The sequence below is a fragment of the Diadema antillarum genome, unplaced genomic scaffold, assembly GCF_040938485.1.
Source record: "Diadema antillarum isolate AM-2024a unplaced genomic scaffold, OU_Dant_1.0 seq00000029_RagTag, whole genome shotgun sequence".
Classification (NCBI taxonomy): domain Eukaryota; kingdom Metazoa; phylum Echinodermata; class Echinoidea; order Diadematoida; family Diadematidae; genus Diadema; species Diadema antillarum.
Genome location: NW_027271145.1, coordinates 105429 through 123676, shown reverse-complemented (window position 1 = coordinate 123676; position 18248 = coordinate 105429). Strand labels below are relative to the sequence as shown.

The following is an 18248-nucleotide window of genomic DNA, read 5'->3' as shown; positions in this document are numbered from 1 at the left end:
TGACACAGTCATTCGGTGATCAAAAAACAAACAAAACCAAATACACTGTATATGTCAAACTCACGGATCATAAGCAACATTAATTTACAAATCAACACAAGAAGTACGGCACAATTTCATAAAACTGAACATTGTATAGGTATAGCTGAATATGATTAGATGGAGGGGGGGGGGGGATAGATAAAGCTGAAAGGAAACCAAAGCCCAAAAATAAATACTGATTTAGAGAAAGCGGCGATATTAGTATACTAGTGTAGGCCTCGAACAATCCGTTAAAAAGTTATGAATTTTTAGTTGCGGCGCCGTCATACCTGGATAAGGAGACTACTACACTCCATGACATTATGACAGCTGACCAAGGATACTCATTATAATATTTTCTTTTTTGTGAAAGGAAAACAATGATAAGAGGAAAAGAAATTTATAGAGTAGTGTTTTGGCGTAAATATTCTAAAGAGGATGGAAAACGCCACTAAACACAAAACAACAACAACAACAACATTATGGACAACAACAAGTTCAACATATTTTCACTTTTCCAGCATGATCAAAGTGCACTTGACTTGCCTCTTCAGAAAGCAGGGAAAATGTTTAACAAGTCGATGGAATGTGTACTTTCATGGAAAAAAAAATTGTGGAGATCTTATATTTTCTAGTGGATCGTCCATAATGACGTCATGAAGAGTAATCCAGTGTAGTCTCAGTGTATGTTTATAGCTGTTCAGTACAAAGCGATTGCCGAAACGATAGCCAAAATTTGAATGAATATATCATCTATTAGGGCCTACATAGGGCATCCTAAGTCTAATATTTTCCCTACCAGTCCTTCCTTTTCCGTCTGGATATATTTATGTCGTACCATCATATTCAAGTAGCTGCATGCTTGTTCTTACTTGGAATATAATTATTACTGTATGCATCTGACTGTATGTAACAATAACTAGTATGCAAAGTGTTGGAGTTAATGATATCATCAATTCATTTCTCCATTTTTTTTTCTTTTTGTTAAAAAAAAAATGATCCCACCCACCGAGGAGTTTTAAAGTGTTTGGAGCTCCTTGCACCCACCATTGCCCACGTTATTGTATTAAAATCATTGTAACAATAATTGATGAGAAAGGTACATGAATTATTTCTTCTTTGTTTTAACGACCATTAAATGAACGTTTTAACCAATTGTACCAATTAAAGCATCACCTGTATCAAAACAGACGTCCGAAAGCATAAATATGATATGAAATACATGAATACACACACATTGACACAGTAAGACAACGCAAAATTTGACATTATACCCCTTTTTGCCTTTCCTTCTCCCCCCCCCCCCCCCCAAAAAAAAAAAGAAAAAAAAAAGAGAAAAGTCCTACATACATGCTCCATTTTTCTTCTTCTGCCATAAATGAACTAGAGAACTTTGACATTTCATAAAATACAAGTCAAAGCAAAAACAGCAATGAGTAGTATAAAAACTATTGCCGAGACCAGGATTCGAACCTGGGTTATTGCGGCCACAACGCAATGTCCTAACCTCTAGACGATCACGGCGCACCATTCTGGATGGATGGCATGCTTGGGCGTTACGTGTGCTTTAAAGTAACGAACGAGACAGTGCAATGGCATCCGGCAATAAGTGATACGGTACGCTGGCGCTACCAAAGATGTAGTGTACTTGTTTTGGGTGCTGCGGACGTTTTACGACGCAAACGATACGACGCACGAAAAACGTAAGTGGTAACTATATTCAATATCCCCGTATTCCATGTATTTACCTGACGGTAATATAAAAATGAAGGAAGGAATTGCATGTCTTGTTTCGCTGTCTTTGTATCGATCAAAAGCCGAATTTGGCGTGTCAGATCTTGATATCGACGCACTCCATAACCCGTTGGTAACGTAACTCAGTCCCACTCATTCATATTTGTGTATGTAGCATCGCTCACGCTGCACTGTCAGTAAAATTTAGAGTTTCTAAACTTCAATTCACTTTTGACAACACTAGGCCAGGTCTATATCTAATTTGTTTATTGCAAGTCTGTATCATCACCCTGGCACACGGGGGATGAGGTACCGATGATATAGGGCCGTAAAGTGCATGGTTGCTGGTTGCCTAGACCACGTAGACTAGATCTGAAGCTCAACAAACTAGACTAGACCTAGAGTTCTAGAGTTCTAGACCTAGATTCTAGTCTAGTTTCATTAAATTTTAGTTTCGTTTCCTCGGTCTAAGTAATTACTATACTGACTAACCTAAAGTAATCTACACAAGTAACAGCCACTTTGCAGTCCGTTCGCCTTTATATGTAACGTTAGACACTAATGCTTATTCAGCAGAAGCATCTGTGTAGAAGTACTAGAACTAGTTGACTGATAGTGTTAAGTGATAAAATTTACTACTACTTGTACTTGGTCCTCAAGCTTCAGCCTATATCTCCAGTGTCAGTGATCCTAGGGCAAGTAGGCTATGCCAAGTTATGGATTTGTTCCTGGTGCACCTCAGAACTCCGAAGAATGTAATTTTCACAGCACAACTATTGACAACAGCAGTCATGTCAGAAGTCAACTCGAGGGCAGGCACAAATACTGTAATCAGCAGCTCCAGCTTCCAGGATCAGGAACATAACATCTTCTTTGGGCAATATTTCATCACTTGGACCCCTTGGTTGGACGGGACAGCCGGAGTGATATTGATCAACTATTATTATCATTATGAACTCCACCAGACTTGTTGACAGAGATAAGAATCATTGCTATCTTTCATTACTATGAAAAAAAGAACTTCAAGTAGTTCTGTGTGGTTCATTTAAGCTGTCAGGTTAGTATTTGGTAAGTGTTCCATATTCATGTGTAGATGTAGATCATGAGCCTTTTTGTGTGGTATGTGTTGCACAAAACAAAAAGAGATTCTGTACCTTCAAAGTATTTGGGCACAGTTTTTAATACATAATCATAGGTGTTTACAGACTCCTTGAATTCTAATTGTTGGTTTTGTTTGTTTGCGCATCATTCTGATTTGCCCTCAAACCAATTTTACACTGAATAGGTGGGTATGTTAATAATCTGGTTGCAATGCTGTCATATGTTTATTATAGTGCTCACAAGAGGACATCCATACTTGAAGAGGACAGGTGTTGACAGAAAACACCATGTCTTACGCAAGGGCAACGCTGCCATCAGTGGCGGCCCAGTCCCACAAGATGGAGGAACCGAGCCAGGGCAGTAAACGAGAGGACTGGAGGAAGGCCAAGGAACTGGAGGAGGCTCGAAAGGCAGGCACAGCCCCTGCCCTTGTTGATGAAGAGGGAAAGTAAGTGGATGCAGCCTTTTTATGTTGAGTAGCAAAGACCAAACAACTATGTCATGCAGGTGTTTGTTGTGCATTTAAAAAAGTGCTGTATATAACATATTTCACAAAATGCAACTTGTAAGTGACAGTACGATAATTTTCAAGTGGATAAATTTGTGATCGAGAACCATAGTAACAAAATGACAACTGAATGTACTGACTATTAATGAATCATACTTACCACCCTGGAGATGTTGTTCTCTGCATTTGTGTTACATGTAAGATTACTTGGCATTTCATAATTTCAAGCATATCTATCAGTTGACTTTAAAGTTAGGTAGCACAGAAAAATATCATTTCATAAACAATACGCTATTTTTTCTGTATTATGCAAGGTTGTTGTATCTGATCATGGTCAGAGGTTATACAGTGAGATTATAAAGTCAAAGTTTGATAGTTTATTCAGTGTCTGAAATAACTACATACTGTGATTTATTTCATCAAGCAAATGTAGTTGATAATGATGACAATTCAGTAATTAGATATGGGGCAATATTTTGTGTGTTAGTGAATGGTTTTATTGTGATTGGGTAACCCTTCATAGGCCTCTGCACCTGGGAGGCCCAAGGTAAAATAATGCTGCATATTTTGTTTGCTGTTATCAGAATCATATGATTTTATTCAGCAGGAATATCTAAAAGGATGTCCAGTTTTGAATAATCACATAAATGTTCATTATGCTGATGGATTGGCCTGGAAAAAAAAAATCAGGTGAGGAAATACTAAGTAACTTTGAAATAATATACTGTTCGTGTTAGCCTAAACACTGGACATGGCTTTAAAGGGGAAGGCTAGTAACTGATCAGTGGGAATCAGTGGAAATGCTGGGAGATGATTGTTCCAATCCTTATGGGCTTCATTCAGGAGTTCATTGTATTATCTATTGTTGTGTGAAAATGATTTGCTTCAGAATGGTCTCATATTCAAGTAATGTGCAGTTTAATGCTTCCAGGTTAGCGTCCCTGGTCAGTGACGGAGCATTAATCTGCACATTACTTGAATATGAGACCGTTCTGAAGCAAATCATTTTCACACAACAATAGATATACAATGAACTCTTGAATGAATCCCATAAGGATTGGAACAATCATCTCCCAGCATTTCCACTGATTCCCACTGATCAGTTACTAGCCTTCCCCTTTAAGAGGGAGAGATTTTTACGGCAACTTTGCATTCACTTTTTTTCTAGGGACATCAACCCCCACATCCCTCAGTATATTGCCACAGTCCCATGGTATGTTGGATACGATGTGCCAACTCTGAAACATCAGCGTCCTCAAGATGAGAAGCAGAAACAGTTCTCTGCAATCAATGAGTGGTACCACAAGGGAGTCAAAGATGTGAGTAATGTGCTGTAAGGATGCAGCCTTTCCTTACACAAGTGAGAGAACTTCAACATCTGTTTCATGTGATGATAGCATTTTATAAGTCTACATGATGCTTTGAAGAAATGTTTCTTTTTTTGTCCCAATAGGGTTAATGTTTTATCAATTGTAGTTGACATCCCCATCTGTGATTCAAATGGTACACAGATGGAATATTTTAGATAACTTATTTGTTCATCAATGGAAACAGTAAAAAAGTTTTACCTTTTCTTTTTTAACATTCCACCCATGATTTAGTGTAGTCCAAATGGCTCTACAGAATGGTGATGGAAATCTCTGAATTTCCCATGAATTATTGTCTTCCCTAGCATGGCTAGATATAATAGTGCTTGAAGGGGTGATTTATGTGCCTAATTACTTTGTTTTCTTGTCAGCTTTGTTGTGGTATACTCATACTACACAAACAGGTAAACAGGTACCAGAAAATCATATTGGCCCCTAATCGTTTGCCTTAAGGTACAGGCTATAATTAGCCACCAGTATCCACCCAGCATATTGTGTCATGTGAATTTAGATTATGAACCTTTGTAGTTATTAAGTCTTGAGTCCTCACAGTGCTGTAAGTGTGTGAATGATATTTTGTAGTAACATTATTGTGTTTGGGGGGTTTGTTTTGTGTGTTTTTTTTTTTTTCGAACAGGGCTCGGTTGCAACAAAGTTTAGGAAAGGAGCATGTGCAAACTGTGGATCCATGACACATAAGAAGAAAGACTGTGTGGAGGTGAGATTTCAGTGAAACACTGCAAAGTGCTTAAAGGGATTGTATAGTTTTGGTTGAGACCTAATTTCAGGTTTCTAACATTTTTAGGTGAGATAGTGAGAAACCTCTTATGAAATATGAAAGAGCATGTAATTCCATGAGGAATTCAAAGTTTATTTGATGAAAATTCGTTTTGAAGTGGCTGAGATATCCAAAACAGAGTGGTTCAATAAAGTGTGGGACCCACATTTTATTACGATCACTTTGTTTTACCTTGTTTTTGGATGTTTCAGTCATTCCAAATCTGATTTTCATCAAATAAACTTTGAATTCCTCTTAAAATGGTATGCTCTGTACTATTTCATAAGTGTTTTCCTGGTATCTCACAAAAAGTTAAAAGCCCAATTTTCAGCTCCACCAATACTGTACTATCCCTTTAAATAACAAAGAATATCTTTTTTTTGACTGGAGTCAGTAGATTGTTGGATATCCTGTACTAGATAGTAGCTACCTTAAAGTAAATATTATTTCATGTTGCATTACTGCTCTCTTTTCTTCCAACAATCATTCATAACCAAATGATACAATGTGTGTGCTTGTTTTGGATGAAGTATTTGCCATGTGTAAGTAAATATGATCCCTGATGAACCATATCTTTTTAAACACAGTGTGAGCAACACAGAGAGTAAACAAATTCCATAACTGTGTACATTGTATGCATAGAATAAAGGTGTGATGCAAGGGAAAGAATAAATGTTTCATGGTTCCAGGATAGTCTGCACTTGGTTTCAGCAGCATGTGGTTGTTCAGCAAGACTCAGTTCTTGAATTTGGAGTTGACACAAGGCGGTATAGATCACGTGGTGCGTTTTTCAATAAATGTGCCTCGCCACAATCTGCCCTGCACAGGGAAGCAAGTTAACGACAATCTGCCATGCGCACGATGATATATGCTAAAGCCGAAAATTGAAACAGAGAATTATCCTTCTTCCTCATTGGCATGACACATTCAGAGACCGCGCAAAGTTGGAGCAAAGTTTACAGGAGAGTTCCTTGCACCAGATGAGCACATTCAGCCCACTCTCAGCTTTGACTATGATGGCAAGCGAGACCGCTGGAATGGATATAATCCTGAAGAACACGAGGCAGTAATTGAAGAGTATGCCAAGATGGAAGAGGTTAGTTAATGAACAGTGTATGGATAGTGTTATCTTTCTCTACCCAAAGCATATTCAAGGTGGTGAAAAAATAAACAAACAAACAAACAAACCATCAAACATTGAAATTATGTCTCTAAATAATGAAGTACTTTGATTAAATGTATTCTTTCAATTTATGTATTTCTGTACAGCTTTTTGTCTTGAAAGTAAAAATGGTGACTCTTTAAGATTCTACTGTATTGTCTCATTGATTCATTTAATATGTTAGTAAATTTTGCTAGAGTGTGAATAAATCATTAGAGATATAACCATTGATATTTCTTAAATATTTTTATTTACAGGCTAAGAAACAGCTCAAGGCCAGGAAATTGCAAGATGAAATGATTTCTGGAGACATGGAGAAAGCAAAGGTACACACTAATGTAGAAACACTGCTCTTCCATTTGCTTCACATACATCTTGTATGTGCAAGACTGTGAAGGTTATGTACACTTGCCTAAATAGGCAGAAAATAACTATACAATATTATATCCCTCATGTAAAGCTTCTTGCCATAGGATTGTACAGAGCACGAACATGGTGTAGTTTTACTAGCTAGCTACGAGCAGCTGGATGCGGTGCAATTGGTTACTAGCCAGCGTGATATAGTACTTTTGGGAATCCACGATTTGCACCCAATCGTGATCGTGTGATCGATATCTACATTTCTCACGTAAGAATGTACGCAGTGCGCGTAGTAGCGATACTTTTGAGCGACAGTCCTGTGGCTTGTAGCGAGCTAGCAGCGCGGTGCGCGACACAGCAGCATTACAGAAATCTGTGGTGCGATGGCGTGTGTATTTATTAACGATTAGTGTGATCAATGCATTCAGCTCAATTGACAAAGTGACTGGTTCAAGTAACGGAGGAATGATCGCAGGAGGACACCATATCAGGTACGAATTAGGAATAAACTAAAACCGATTTTGAAGATGATCTGGGTAACGAAGCTGCTTTAGGCCTACTTCTAACGTAGTCCTGGACCTCCTCGATCTTTCGGAGATTTGCACGCTGTAGTGTAGCTCGTGTGAAGGAATCAACAACCGGTAACAGCACAGTGGTACGCGCTGCACGCACTGCTGCTGCACAGCTACGGCCTAACGTTAGATTTATCGTTCAAGAAACCTGCACATTTTTCCAAAAGGGAACCGTCATTACTCTAGTAAAATGCTCGAGAGGGATATAAAACAAATATCGACTGCTTTCTTTCGGGCCATGGTAAAACCATTTGACCTCGGTGATTTCTCAACAGTGCCATGTCCCTCGACTTTGTCTGGGGACATAGCACTGTTGAGAAATCACCTCGGTGCAAATAGTTTTACCATCTCCCTCTGCAGCAGTCGATATTTGTATACTATACTACAGTTCTCCTTTGTTGGATCATTGTCTGTCCCTGCATGCCTTGCCCATGGGTAAAGATAAACTAATGAAGCTAAAATTTTAATTCCCCAATCCCCACCCACCCCAACCCCCCCCCCCAATAAAAACAAACAAACAAACAAACAAACAAACAAACAAACTGACGAATCTTTGTAGACAGTATAAACTGTAGGTTTTCTTGCCATTCTAGTGTCGTGCCATTTATTTTGCTGTAATTATGCCTTTCTTTGATTCTCCCCTCACATGGTATCATGTAGTCTCGTAAGTGTATTGAAATAGTGGAAGCTATTCATCTTAAAAGTGAACCATAAAGAAATAGAGATGATTGAAAAAATAACCTCAAATAAACTAAGCAGTATCAAACTTCTTTATGAGTCAGTTGTAATTAGGAACTTCATTTCCATTTATTTATCATTTATAGCCTGAACTAAAATTGTATTGCCCTCTTCTTCTACTCGGGCAATACAATTCTATTTCAGGCCATTAATGCCATATCCCCATCAAGGCCAGTCCATATTATATTATTGTTTGTATGACATGAGACTGCATGGAATTTCCCCCTGCAGATACTCATCACCAAACAGTGAAATCTTCCCATGGATGCTCTACTGAATACACCCCCTCCACCCCCCCCCCCCAAAAAAAAAGAAAAAGAAAAAGAAGAAGCATGAGATGAATAGACCTTGTCTTAGAAACACCACTAAAAACACTAAAAAAAGCTGAAAATAAGGAATTTGAATTATTTTTCTATCTGTAGGATCATGACAGTGAAGACAGTGATGCTGATGAGGACAAGTACGCAGACTCCTTTGACATGCCTGGGACTAACTTTGACAGCAAACGCAGAATTACTGTTAGGAATCTCCGCATTCGTGAAGACACTGCGAAGGTGGGTATGCTGTGGTTCAATCATTGTATGTGATATTTAAGGCATAATACTCTTCCAATCATGGAAGCACACATTTACCTCCATCATTTTGTTATTTTAGGATCTTATGCTGCCAGTGCTAGAAAAAGATAGTATGTATTATATTTTGGCTCAAAAATTTATCCTCTGATTGGTTGAAAGAGTTTCATGTGATTATAGGTATTTTCAGCTATGTCAGAATGATGGCATATTTGGCACTCCATGACGTACTATTTGCAAAATGACATCACTTCTATGACAACATTTTGAAAATGGTGTACCATTTGCAAATTATGTCACAAAGCAATTCTGAAATTGTGCACAGCTTTTTACCATCACTCTGTGAAATGTAACATTTCTAGCAAAAACAGTTGTGGTGCCACAAAGCAATTTTGACATTGCGCACTGGTCGTTTCGTCAGTCTGTGAAATGTATCAATTTCTAACAAATCAGTTGTGATATCATAAAGAAATTCTCGCATTGTTCGTACCCTCACTCTGTGAAATGTATCATTTGTAAACAAAACATCACAAAGCAATTCTGACATCGTGCGCTGCTTCAGAGTTAGGGTTTGTAGCCCTATGTAGGGTCCCTTGACAAGATTGCATCCACCACACAACTTCTCGCCTCTCATTTTCCCCTATTTTCCCTTCTTTTGTTTAAAGTTTTGATTCAAAATATAAAACAAATAAACTTCGCCTAATTCTGAGTTTATTGTAAATACTATAGGCCTCTGTGGTGATAGTTCTTTTGGAGTCACCTCTGCCCATAGTTTTAACCAGAAACTCTCAAGGCAAAGTATATTCGTATCATATAAGAATGTTGTCACAGAGGAAGTTGATTTGAGTTAAAGCAGCTCCATAAATCGAGTGGATATAAGAGTGAAAAGTCTAGAGAAACAAGAAGTGATATTAAAGTTCTGACAGTGAAAAGACTAAAATTTTATTTGATCATTTGTTTTACAGTTTACTTTGCAGTGAGCTAACCAGATGTAGTAAAGTTCTTTTGTTTTATTTTGGTTGTTGGTTCTTATTTTGTCCTTACACTACAGTATCTGTACAACCTGAACCCGAATTCAGCCTACTACGATCCCAAGACAAGATCAATGAGGGAAAACCCCTTGAGGGAGACAGGAGCTCAGCCTGATGAGTAAGTAGAGTGGCACCCATGTCATTATGGCATACAGTATATGCCGAATATTTTGCAAGATTTTCATTTTCACAAATTTCGTGAGTCAGGTGCTATTCACGAAATGAAAGACACGCAAAAATACTGACTGTGATCATGCTATGAATGTGACGTACAGGTATGTATTTCTCCGTCCGGAACAGAACTCCACGATCGCGAATTTAGCCACTCGCAAAATTGTCAGGAAGTTCTGATTCGTGAAAATGTAGACTCGCTGAATGTATGGCATATACAGTACCATGCTTAGTCCTGTCAGCACATTAGTTGGTGACAAAGTAATGTACACTACACACCAGTGAAAGTTTTAGACAAATTAGACATGTCTTAGCTGTTTCAAACTAATTCTTATTTTGAACAGTATTTCTTTCTTCAAGTATCCAGGGTTTACAGTAGCTGTGATCTTGTGGTCCATGGCCACAAAATATTGATGTCCAGTCACCAAATTGCAAAGAAAAAGGTATATTTTGGTGGCAAATGTTTGAGCAATGGGGATTCGAAATGGATTGATATGGTTCCTGTGTACATTGGACCACCAAAATGTGAAATCTAACTAGACATTAGTGGCTCAAACGCTCCCTCAGAAAAAAAAAAAAAAAAAAAAAAAAATTAGTGTTGAGCCCTGCATAAGCTATGATTCTCTATAAAGAACGAAATTAAGAGACTGTTATTATTCCAACAGAATCACATGATGAAAATGGCATTTACAAGTTCCCGTATGATGCATAAGTAAAGAAAGATGGTAGTCATTGTTAAACAAAAGTTATCACATAGTAGATGATATGTCATTTGTGTGTTTGTTTGTAATTTCTAGGCTGAAGTATGCAGGAGACAATTTCATCCGAGCTGGAGGAGATACAGTCAATATGGCCAAAGCACAGTGTAAGTCTGTAGTGTTTATTCACACTATATTCTTATAAATGCATCATGAAAGAGGCGCAGAATTCATTATGATTTTTGAAGGCCGTAGGTTAAAAATTCTCAAACCTTATCTCACCTTCTATTCACAACTTAATCATAATATACAGGTTTGCACTATTGCAGTTGGTTTGAGAAGCATTGATGTAAATGTAGCTTAAACAACAATGAGAAAGTGATTTGGTAAGGGTATGCGTGAATGAGGATTCATTCCTTCTTGGAAAGGGATTAAAGTCAGTCCTCACTGTCAAAGGTCATGAACAATTGATTCTTTTATACAAAGTGAGTTGCCTGAGAGGGTAGAAGCTTCCCTATTAAGTGAGTGTGGTGGTAACATTATTCTAGCTTTTTAGTTTTACCAGAGGCAAGGGCTCAAGTGAGTTCTTGAAATGGTTTTCATACGTTTTGTCACCTGTTATTGATACATGTTCATCTTCCTATTTTGGGTTCTCTACAGTTGTCATGGTTGTATCATCCTCCATATTCTGTCCTAGACAAGCTTGAATTATTGCTTTAAAAGATACATCAGATTTGTGTCCATTGACACACAATTATACAGTGAATTTTATGCATTAGTTGTCATAAATCGCTTTTATAGAGAACCAAATACTTTTGTTGGTCTTATAAGTCTACTAACACTAATAATTCCTGAATGTAAGGTTTTTTTAATGGTTGTTGTTTTTTTTTTTTTTTCAAATGCCTTTAAATGTCCATACATGCTGTATTGACTGCAAGCTTTCCCCTTCCCTCCTCAGTGTTTGCCTGGGATGCCAGCAACCGAGGCACTGATGTTCACCTGCAGGCAGAGCCAACCAAGCTGGAGCTTCTTCACAAGGAGTTTGGCAGCAAGAAAGAGAACTTTAAGAAGAGTCAGAAGGAGACCATCTTGGAGAAGGTGCCAACTGTTGCTCAGAAGCTTTGAAATGGATTCAGAATACCAGTAGTCTCCCATTCTTACCTCCTTCACAAAGACAAAAAAGACTCAAAAAAAGACTCAAAATGAGCATTTGATATGGTATTGCCAATGGATCAGCATGATAGAAAAAATGATGTACAGATTGTCAAAATGTTATCATGGTCTAAGATTTCATTGTTTCTTTGTTTTCACATATCACGGGACTATAAATACTTGTGTATTTTACCAACATTCTGTTTAATGTGAAGAACTAATAGGAATGTATTGGTACATTGGCTGTATAAAATTGTCAGATATATTTTTTTTTAATAGGCGTAGAGTGTAGCTTAAGTGATCATGATAAATGGTCTTTATGGTATTTACTACGTATTGCTTAAAGAAAATTTAATGTTTTGCTCTGATCAATCTGTCCATGTACAAGTATTGGAAACATATTTTGAATGAGCTCTTGTTTTGTGTTTCATTTTATCCAGTATGGCGGGGCAGAACATCTTGAGGCACCTCCCAAGCAACTGCTCCTTGCCCAGACGGTAAGTGAAATGTTAACTTTCTTATTGAATGGGAAATATAATTGCTGCTCCCTGCAATGTTGACCTGGTCCAGGCAATGTGATGATATTCATTGTGTATGACCAGCGAATATTACTGATTTAATTTAAGCAATGAATTGAAAGAGAGGCAGTAGATCATTGTAAAAGTGGAAATTTTCACGGTGTTGAAATTTTCATGCATTTTGTGCAACCAGAAGCTAGCGCGAAAAAAAAGTAGGCGAATATTTTTGCGTGCCATATGTTTCAGTAGTTGATGTCTTGATTCCGCAGAATTAAAAACACACGAAATTCTTCTTCCCCAGCCAAGTGCGAAAAAATTAGTCGCGCGAAAATATCCACTTTTACAGTATTGCAGGTAGCAGGACCTGAGAAGATGTCTGTCAACGTATATTTTTCACAGACATGAAATCAAGTGTGAAAGCCTGATACAGACAGATCAGGATGTAACTCACAAGAAAATGCAAAAAAAAGAAAAAAAAATACATAGGAGAATAGCACAAATGATTCCTTGTACATTTATTAGTGAGAAATTACATGATCTTTGTGTGATTACATATATCCGACCTTGTATTCCCCACCAATTCAGACCAGTGAGCAGGCAGTACTATTACTGTATACGCTATATATTTCGCGGGGGTTTTATTTTCGCAAATTTCGCGAGTTGGGAGCTATTCGCGAAATTAACAACACGCGAAAATATTACCTTCCAAAATGAATCCCTTGCCTTGATGATACGAACATTTCAGTACTTATACCATGTCATGACTTACCGAACAGACCATACTGGCTGAGCTTGTTTACGTACATGTAGCACGTCCACGTCTACTTACGAATACTGTAGAGAGCCGATCCATTATCGCAAGGGGACCACTCGTCAGAAATCTAGCGTGACGGACTTAACCACTTCAAAAATGTTGAATTCTAACTTACTAGTTCGCAGAGTTTGGTATGCACAGAGTATTTATTCACTGGTTGCTGATTTCTTTGCCAGCTGTGCAAACAAAGTAGATGCCTTATAGTTTGTGCAGGTTATGCTATTGAAGAATATAGGAAGTGAAGTTTTGATTACGTAAAATCACTGTCCATAAATCCCTTTAGAGACTTGATGTTGATTCAAATTTGTGAGAAACTAATAAATAAGTAGAAAGGTTACTGCAAAGAAGTTAAGCCATCACTGGAAGTCATGTGAACATGCTATATGTAATGGGTGTCTCTGGTTATGCTGTGTTGAGTCAATGACATCATTTCATATCCCTCTAAATCCTCAGGAAGATTATGTGGAATATTCAAGACATGGTACAGTCATCAAGGGTCAGGAGAAGGCCAAGGTCAAATCCAAGTATGAAGAGGATATCTTCCTTAACAACCACCAAGTAAGTTTGTGTTCTATATCATGGGCTCTACTCACCGAGATGCTGAAGCAGTGTATTGAGTATCTGTGTTTATGGTCAACCTCTTTTTGATTGATCTTTCTTGTAGCAAGACAACAGCAATGTAGCTGATTATAAGAGCATTTTTTTTTAATCCTCCGTAAGCAGTTACAGTTAGCAAATTTAGGTCAGGTTTTGATATGGCATGATTACATAATGTACATGGCAGCCCGTATGTGCAAAGCTTAGTACAGGTGTTTAATCATCAACAGGGGCAAGGCCTTAATCCTTCAGTACCAGATTCAATAGAGACTTGAGAAAATTAGGCAAGAAAGGCCATTGGCAACTGTGTGTGGTTGATTATTATTGTTATTATTATTTTTTTTTTTTTTGATAAGCCACCTGAATAGCAACAATACTACCTGAAACGAAATTATATTTTCCGGTTAAAATATCTTAACTTCTGTGTACTTTACTAATGAAGTAGAGATAATATCTATTTACCTGATGTTTGCACTTTTTGCAGAGTGTGTGGGGGTCTTACTGGAAGGATGGTCAGTGGGGGTACAAGTGTTGTCACTCCCTGGTCAGGGGGTCCTACTGCACTGGTCAGGCTGGCAAGCTGGCTGCTGCAGAGGATGTGGTGGTCCTACCTCCAGAGGCAGCAGAGAATGGTCAAGAGGAAGGGGAAAAGGAGGAGGAGCCAACCAAGTCACTCATGGAGGTAAGAAGCTTTAGGCTATCAGTAAGGGCAAGCATAGGCAGAGATTCTGGTCCTGTCCACATTTGAAAAGAAAGTCAATTAAGAGTCTTTTTATGTGAAATGAGTAGAAGCTGAAGCGTGTGTTCAGAAACAAATGCATTATATTGAAAACAGAGTGATGAACTGCCATGTCAGGATCACTACCCTGGTATTTAATCTCCAAATCAACAACTGAGAAGTTCATTTGCTTCCTGTACGTATATCCAAAAAGTGTACATGAATTATTGTCTTGGATGAAGTTTAAGTTTTCAGTGTTTACCAACCCTGTGTGTGCTCATGATCTTCGAAGTCATCAAGATTCCATGAAACAGGATTGGCGGCTCCTACTCCATCTTTTTAGTATGTTAACTGGTCTGTTAAAACAAATCAATGAAGTTAACGATCTGAGCTACATTTATCTAACTCCATTTTGTTTCCCTTTACAATTTTCAAAGCAGACTGGTATTCTCATCTCAGAGCATCAAACTTCAGTCTTCGTCAACTTAACTGAAAGGCAATCAGTGCACACTAAAGTTTGTAAATCATTTTGTTAAGCACAGTGATAACCCACACAATCCTTTTTTGCAATGTATGATTTCTCTTCCGTTATATCTTGAAGCAACACAAAGAGAAACTCGATGCCGAGAGGGAGAGAAAGAAGGAGAAAAGGAGAAAGAAGAAGCAGAAAGAGAAGGAGAGGAGGAAGCGACGAGAGAAGGAGAAGAAAAAGAAGAAGAAGAGGGGCAAAAGTTCAGATGATTCTGATTCCACAGACTCCAGCAGTGACAGCAGTGAAGAAGAGGAGGATGAGGCAGCAATAAGGAAGAAAAAAATCATGGAGGTATTGCATCTCACAGAACTCTTTTTGAAATTTCATTTATGCATGGAATTTGATATGAAAAGTATCTGGTTATATTCTTATGACATTATTATAATTTCAATGATTGTAACCTCGTACGTAATTTGCTGAAATAATGATAGTTTGATAGTACAGTGCATTCTCATTATAACAGAGCCCTCGGGACTGGCAGTTTTCTTTCGTTATATAGAAGCTTTGTTATTAGCCGAACAGTTTAGTGTACAAAGATATGTAGATGATAATTCTTAAACCTAGATTTTGATTTCATTGTATTTTTTTTTAATACCGTAACTGTGTTTGTTACAACAGTAGTGCATTGTATGTATCTGATGCTATTTGTTTCATGCATAAAAGACATTGTATTTACCCTCGCACAATAATCTTTGATCTTCACTTTGCTCACTCTCCAATCCAAGGCTATGAAACGTCAGGAGGAGGCAGAGAGGGAGGCAGACCGACTCCTAGCCATGGATGAGAGGAAAAGACCATACAATAGCTTGAAGGCCTACGACTCTATGAAGGAACCTACAGAGGAAGAGATGGAGGCTTACCGAATGAAAAGACAACGTATGGAAGACCCCATGGCTGCCTTCCTTACCAAGTATTGATGGAAGAATGTCCCCCTACTGTCAGAGACATGTGTATTTCTGTGAAATATCAGCTGTCAGAGACGTGAATTTCTTGGATACATCAAACATCAGACATTTACATTTGTGTGAAGCATTGAATACCTGCAGGTTTGAAGTCTCCTGATACAGCATTTAAAGATGTGTAGACCCGGAGGTGGAAATGGGTCTAAGCATAAGTGCTAAAGAGGAATCGATAGCATAGGTGTCTGTAGGAAACTTGCGCCGTCTGCCCACGTACACATTCGACTAAACCACCGGGTGTATGTGCCTTTAACTCTCTGGTTACCACAGACTCGTTATTATAGACAATGACAGTAGCATGTTGAGCTGGTGATGCAGAGAGGGTTAAACAGAGTCAGTTATCAGATATTATCATACGGAATTGCCAGTCAGCAAATATGTATACCAAAGCTTACGTTCATTGGCAACGGTCAACTCCAGTCAAGTGAGATTCTTCAGCTGTGTGTTCTATGTGTATAAAGCTGTACAGAATTTATTTCAGAGATTATGAGCCAAGCACTGGAGATGTACATACATTGCCCAGGATCCAAACAAGCAAACTCTGTACCAGGTTGGGCAGTCAAAAACTGACAGTAAATTATTTGTTCTTTCCTGCAAGCTTTGCACAGATATAGACTCCTGTGTCCTACTAAGTGCAAACAAGCCGTGCTTGGCATATGTACATTGTACATCATTCAAGACTGTCAGTCTTTAATAGAGGCAGTGAGTGAAGATTCCCATGACATTCTAACTCTAAGGACTACCAAGTAGTTTGTAACAAGGCTTTGGTCCAAGAAGACAATTGCCAGTCTGTGGGTGCATAGTCATAAGGTCTTGAGTATAATGACCGGGTCTGGTGTATGTTTGGTGTATATTGACCCGTATGGCAATGAAGGTGGTGTGTACGCATGCCATGTTGCCATTCTTCACAAAGCATCAAGTGGAAGAGATATTGTTGCAACTCAGGAATGTTTTTGGCCAAAGTGACCACAATCAACACATCAAAAGACCCAGGTGTGAAGAGAAGAGCTGTGGATCCGTGTTGATGAACATTTTTTTAAACAGAATACTGATTAAGAGTGTATGCCTTTTTTCAGGACCCACTCTTAAAGATTAGTGAAGAAGATGAAATGTTCCTACAAGCTTTCAGATAAATAAGGTCATGTAAGAATACAGTGCACTCCCGTCACAACGAACACGGTTATAACGAAATTTCGTTATAACGAAGTAAATCTTCTGGTCCCAAAATTATCACCGTTAAAGTCTATGGTGCAAAATTCGCTTATAACGAACATGGTTATAGCGAAATTTCCGTTTAACGAAGTCTTTTCCGAGCGCCACAGACAAAGAAAAACAAAAGAAATGTGCTCCGTTCTAACGAAATGCGAATTGCTTTCGAAAATACGCAGCGGAACAAGCATTTATAGCGTCTCTGCATGGGTGAACGCTCCACACCACTGTGTATTCGCTCCTTGTGTCACGCACAGTTTCTGAATGGAACATGCGTTTATTATTGTGATACAGTTATCCCATCACATTTCTCATAGCTTTCCAGTGTATGACGAGTATTCAGCAAACAGAATATGATATATATACGTGGTTTCCTTGTGTCCGTTATATATTGTATTTGTTCGGTTATAACGAAATTTCGTTATAACGGGAGTGCACTGTACATCAATCCATGGAGAAAGAAATTACAAAGTTTTGAGTGGGACAGCAGTCCTAAAAATATTGAAAGCTACTAGTATGTTATTGCTACAATATTCAGAGCATGGCATATCCCTTATGAACTGTTGTGATCAGCAGCAACTTTAAGTGTTGATGGAAGCTGTTGTTGCTATGTGGGGCAAACCTTGGAGAAAATAGAAAGGCAGGCCTTGGCATCATTGTAGTAATCACTGTGATGAATGTACATGTATCAGAGCTAATACTCAATGTTCTTTTTTTGGAGGGGGTTTTAATGTTATTGAAGTTCTCCATGGCGATAATCTTCATAATAAGCCAGTTCGTAGTTCCACTTTGTGCATGAGCAGAAAAAGGTCATTTGTACCAAGAGGCACGTTGGTTTTTAAATTCACTGAGATAAGCACCTGTCATATAATGATTATTCATGCAATCCTTGTAAATGTTGCTTGCCAGTACATCCACCTGACAGGAAGCCTGGTA

At 38.3% G+C, this 18248-nt stretch overlaps 1 protein-coding gene and 1 non-coding gene across 2 annotated transcripts; one reads left to right on the top strand and one right to left on the bottom strand.

Annotated features, from left to right (window-relative positions):
• Window positions 1-1473: 1473 nt before the first annotated feature.
• Window positions 1474-1545, bottom strand: Trnah-gug (transfer RNA histidin (anticodon GUG)). Its single transcript has one exon. It is a non-coding gene; the product is annotated as a tRNA-His (tRNA).
• A 1598-nt stretch (window positions 1546-3143) lies between these two features.
• On the top strand, window positions 3144-17440 carry LOC139725247 (pre-mRNA-splicing factor SLU7-like). The gene is made up of 14 exons (XM_071636340.1): window positions 3144-3304; window positions 4533-4683; window positions 5369-5449; window positions 6441-6605; window positions 6929-6997; window positions 8764-8895; window positions 9965-10062; window positions 10913-10980; window positions 11772-11911; window positions 12406-12462; window positions 13751-13855; window positions 14379-14576; window positions 15214-15435; window positions 15870-17440. The coding sequence occupies exons 1-14, from the start codon at window positions 3144-3146 to the stop codon at window positions 16059-16061; spliced, it is 1839 nt and encodes a 612-aa protein (XP_071492441.1). The 3' UTR covers window positions 16062-17440.
• Window positions 17441-18248: the final 808 nt, after the last annotated feature.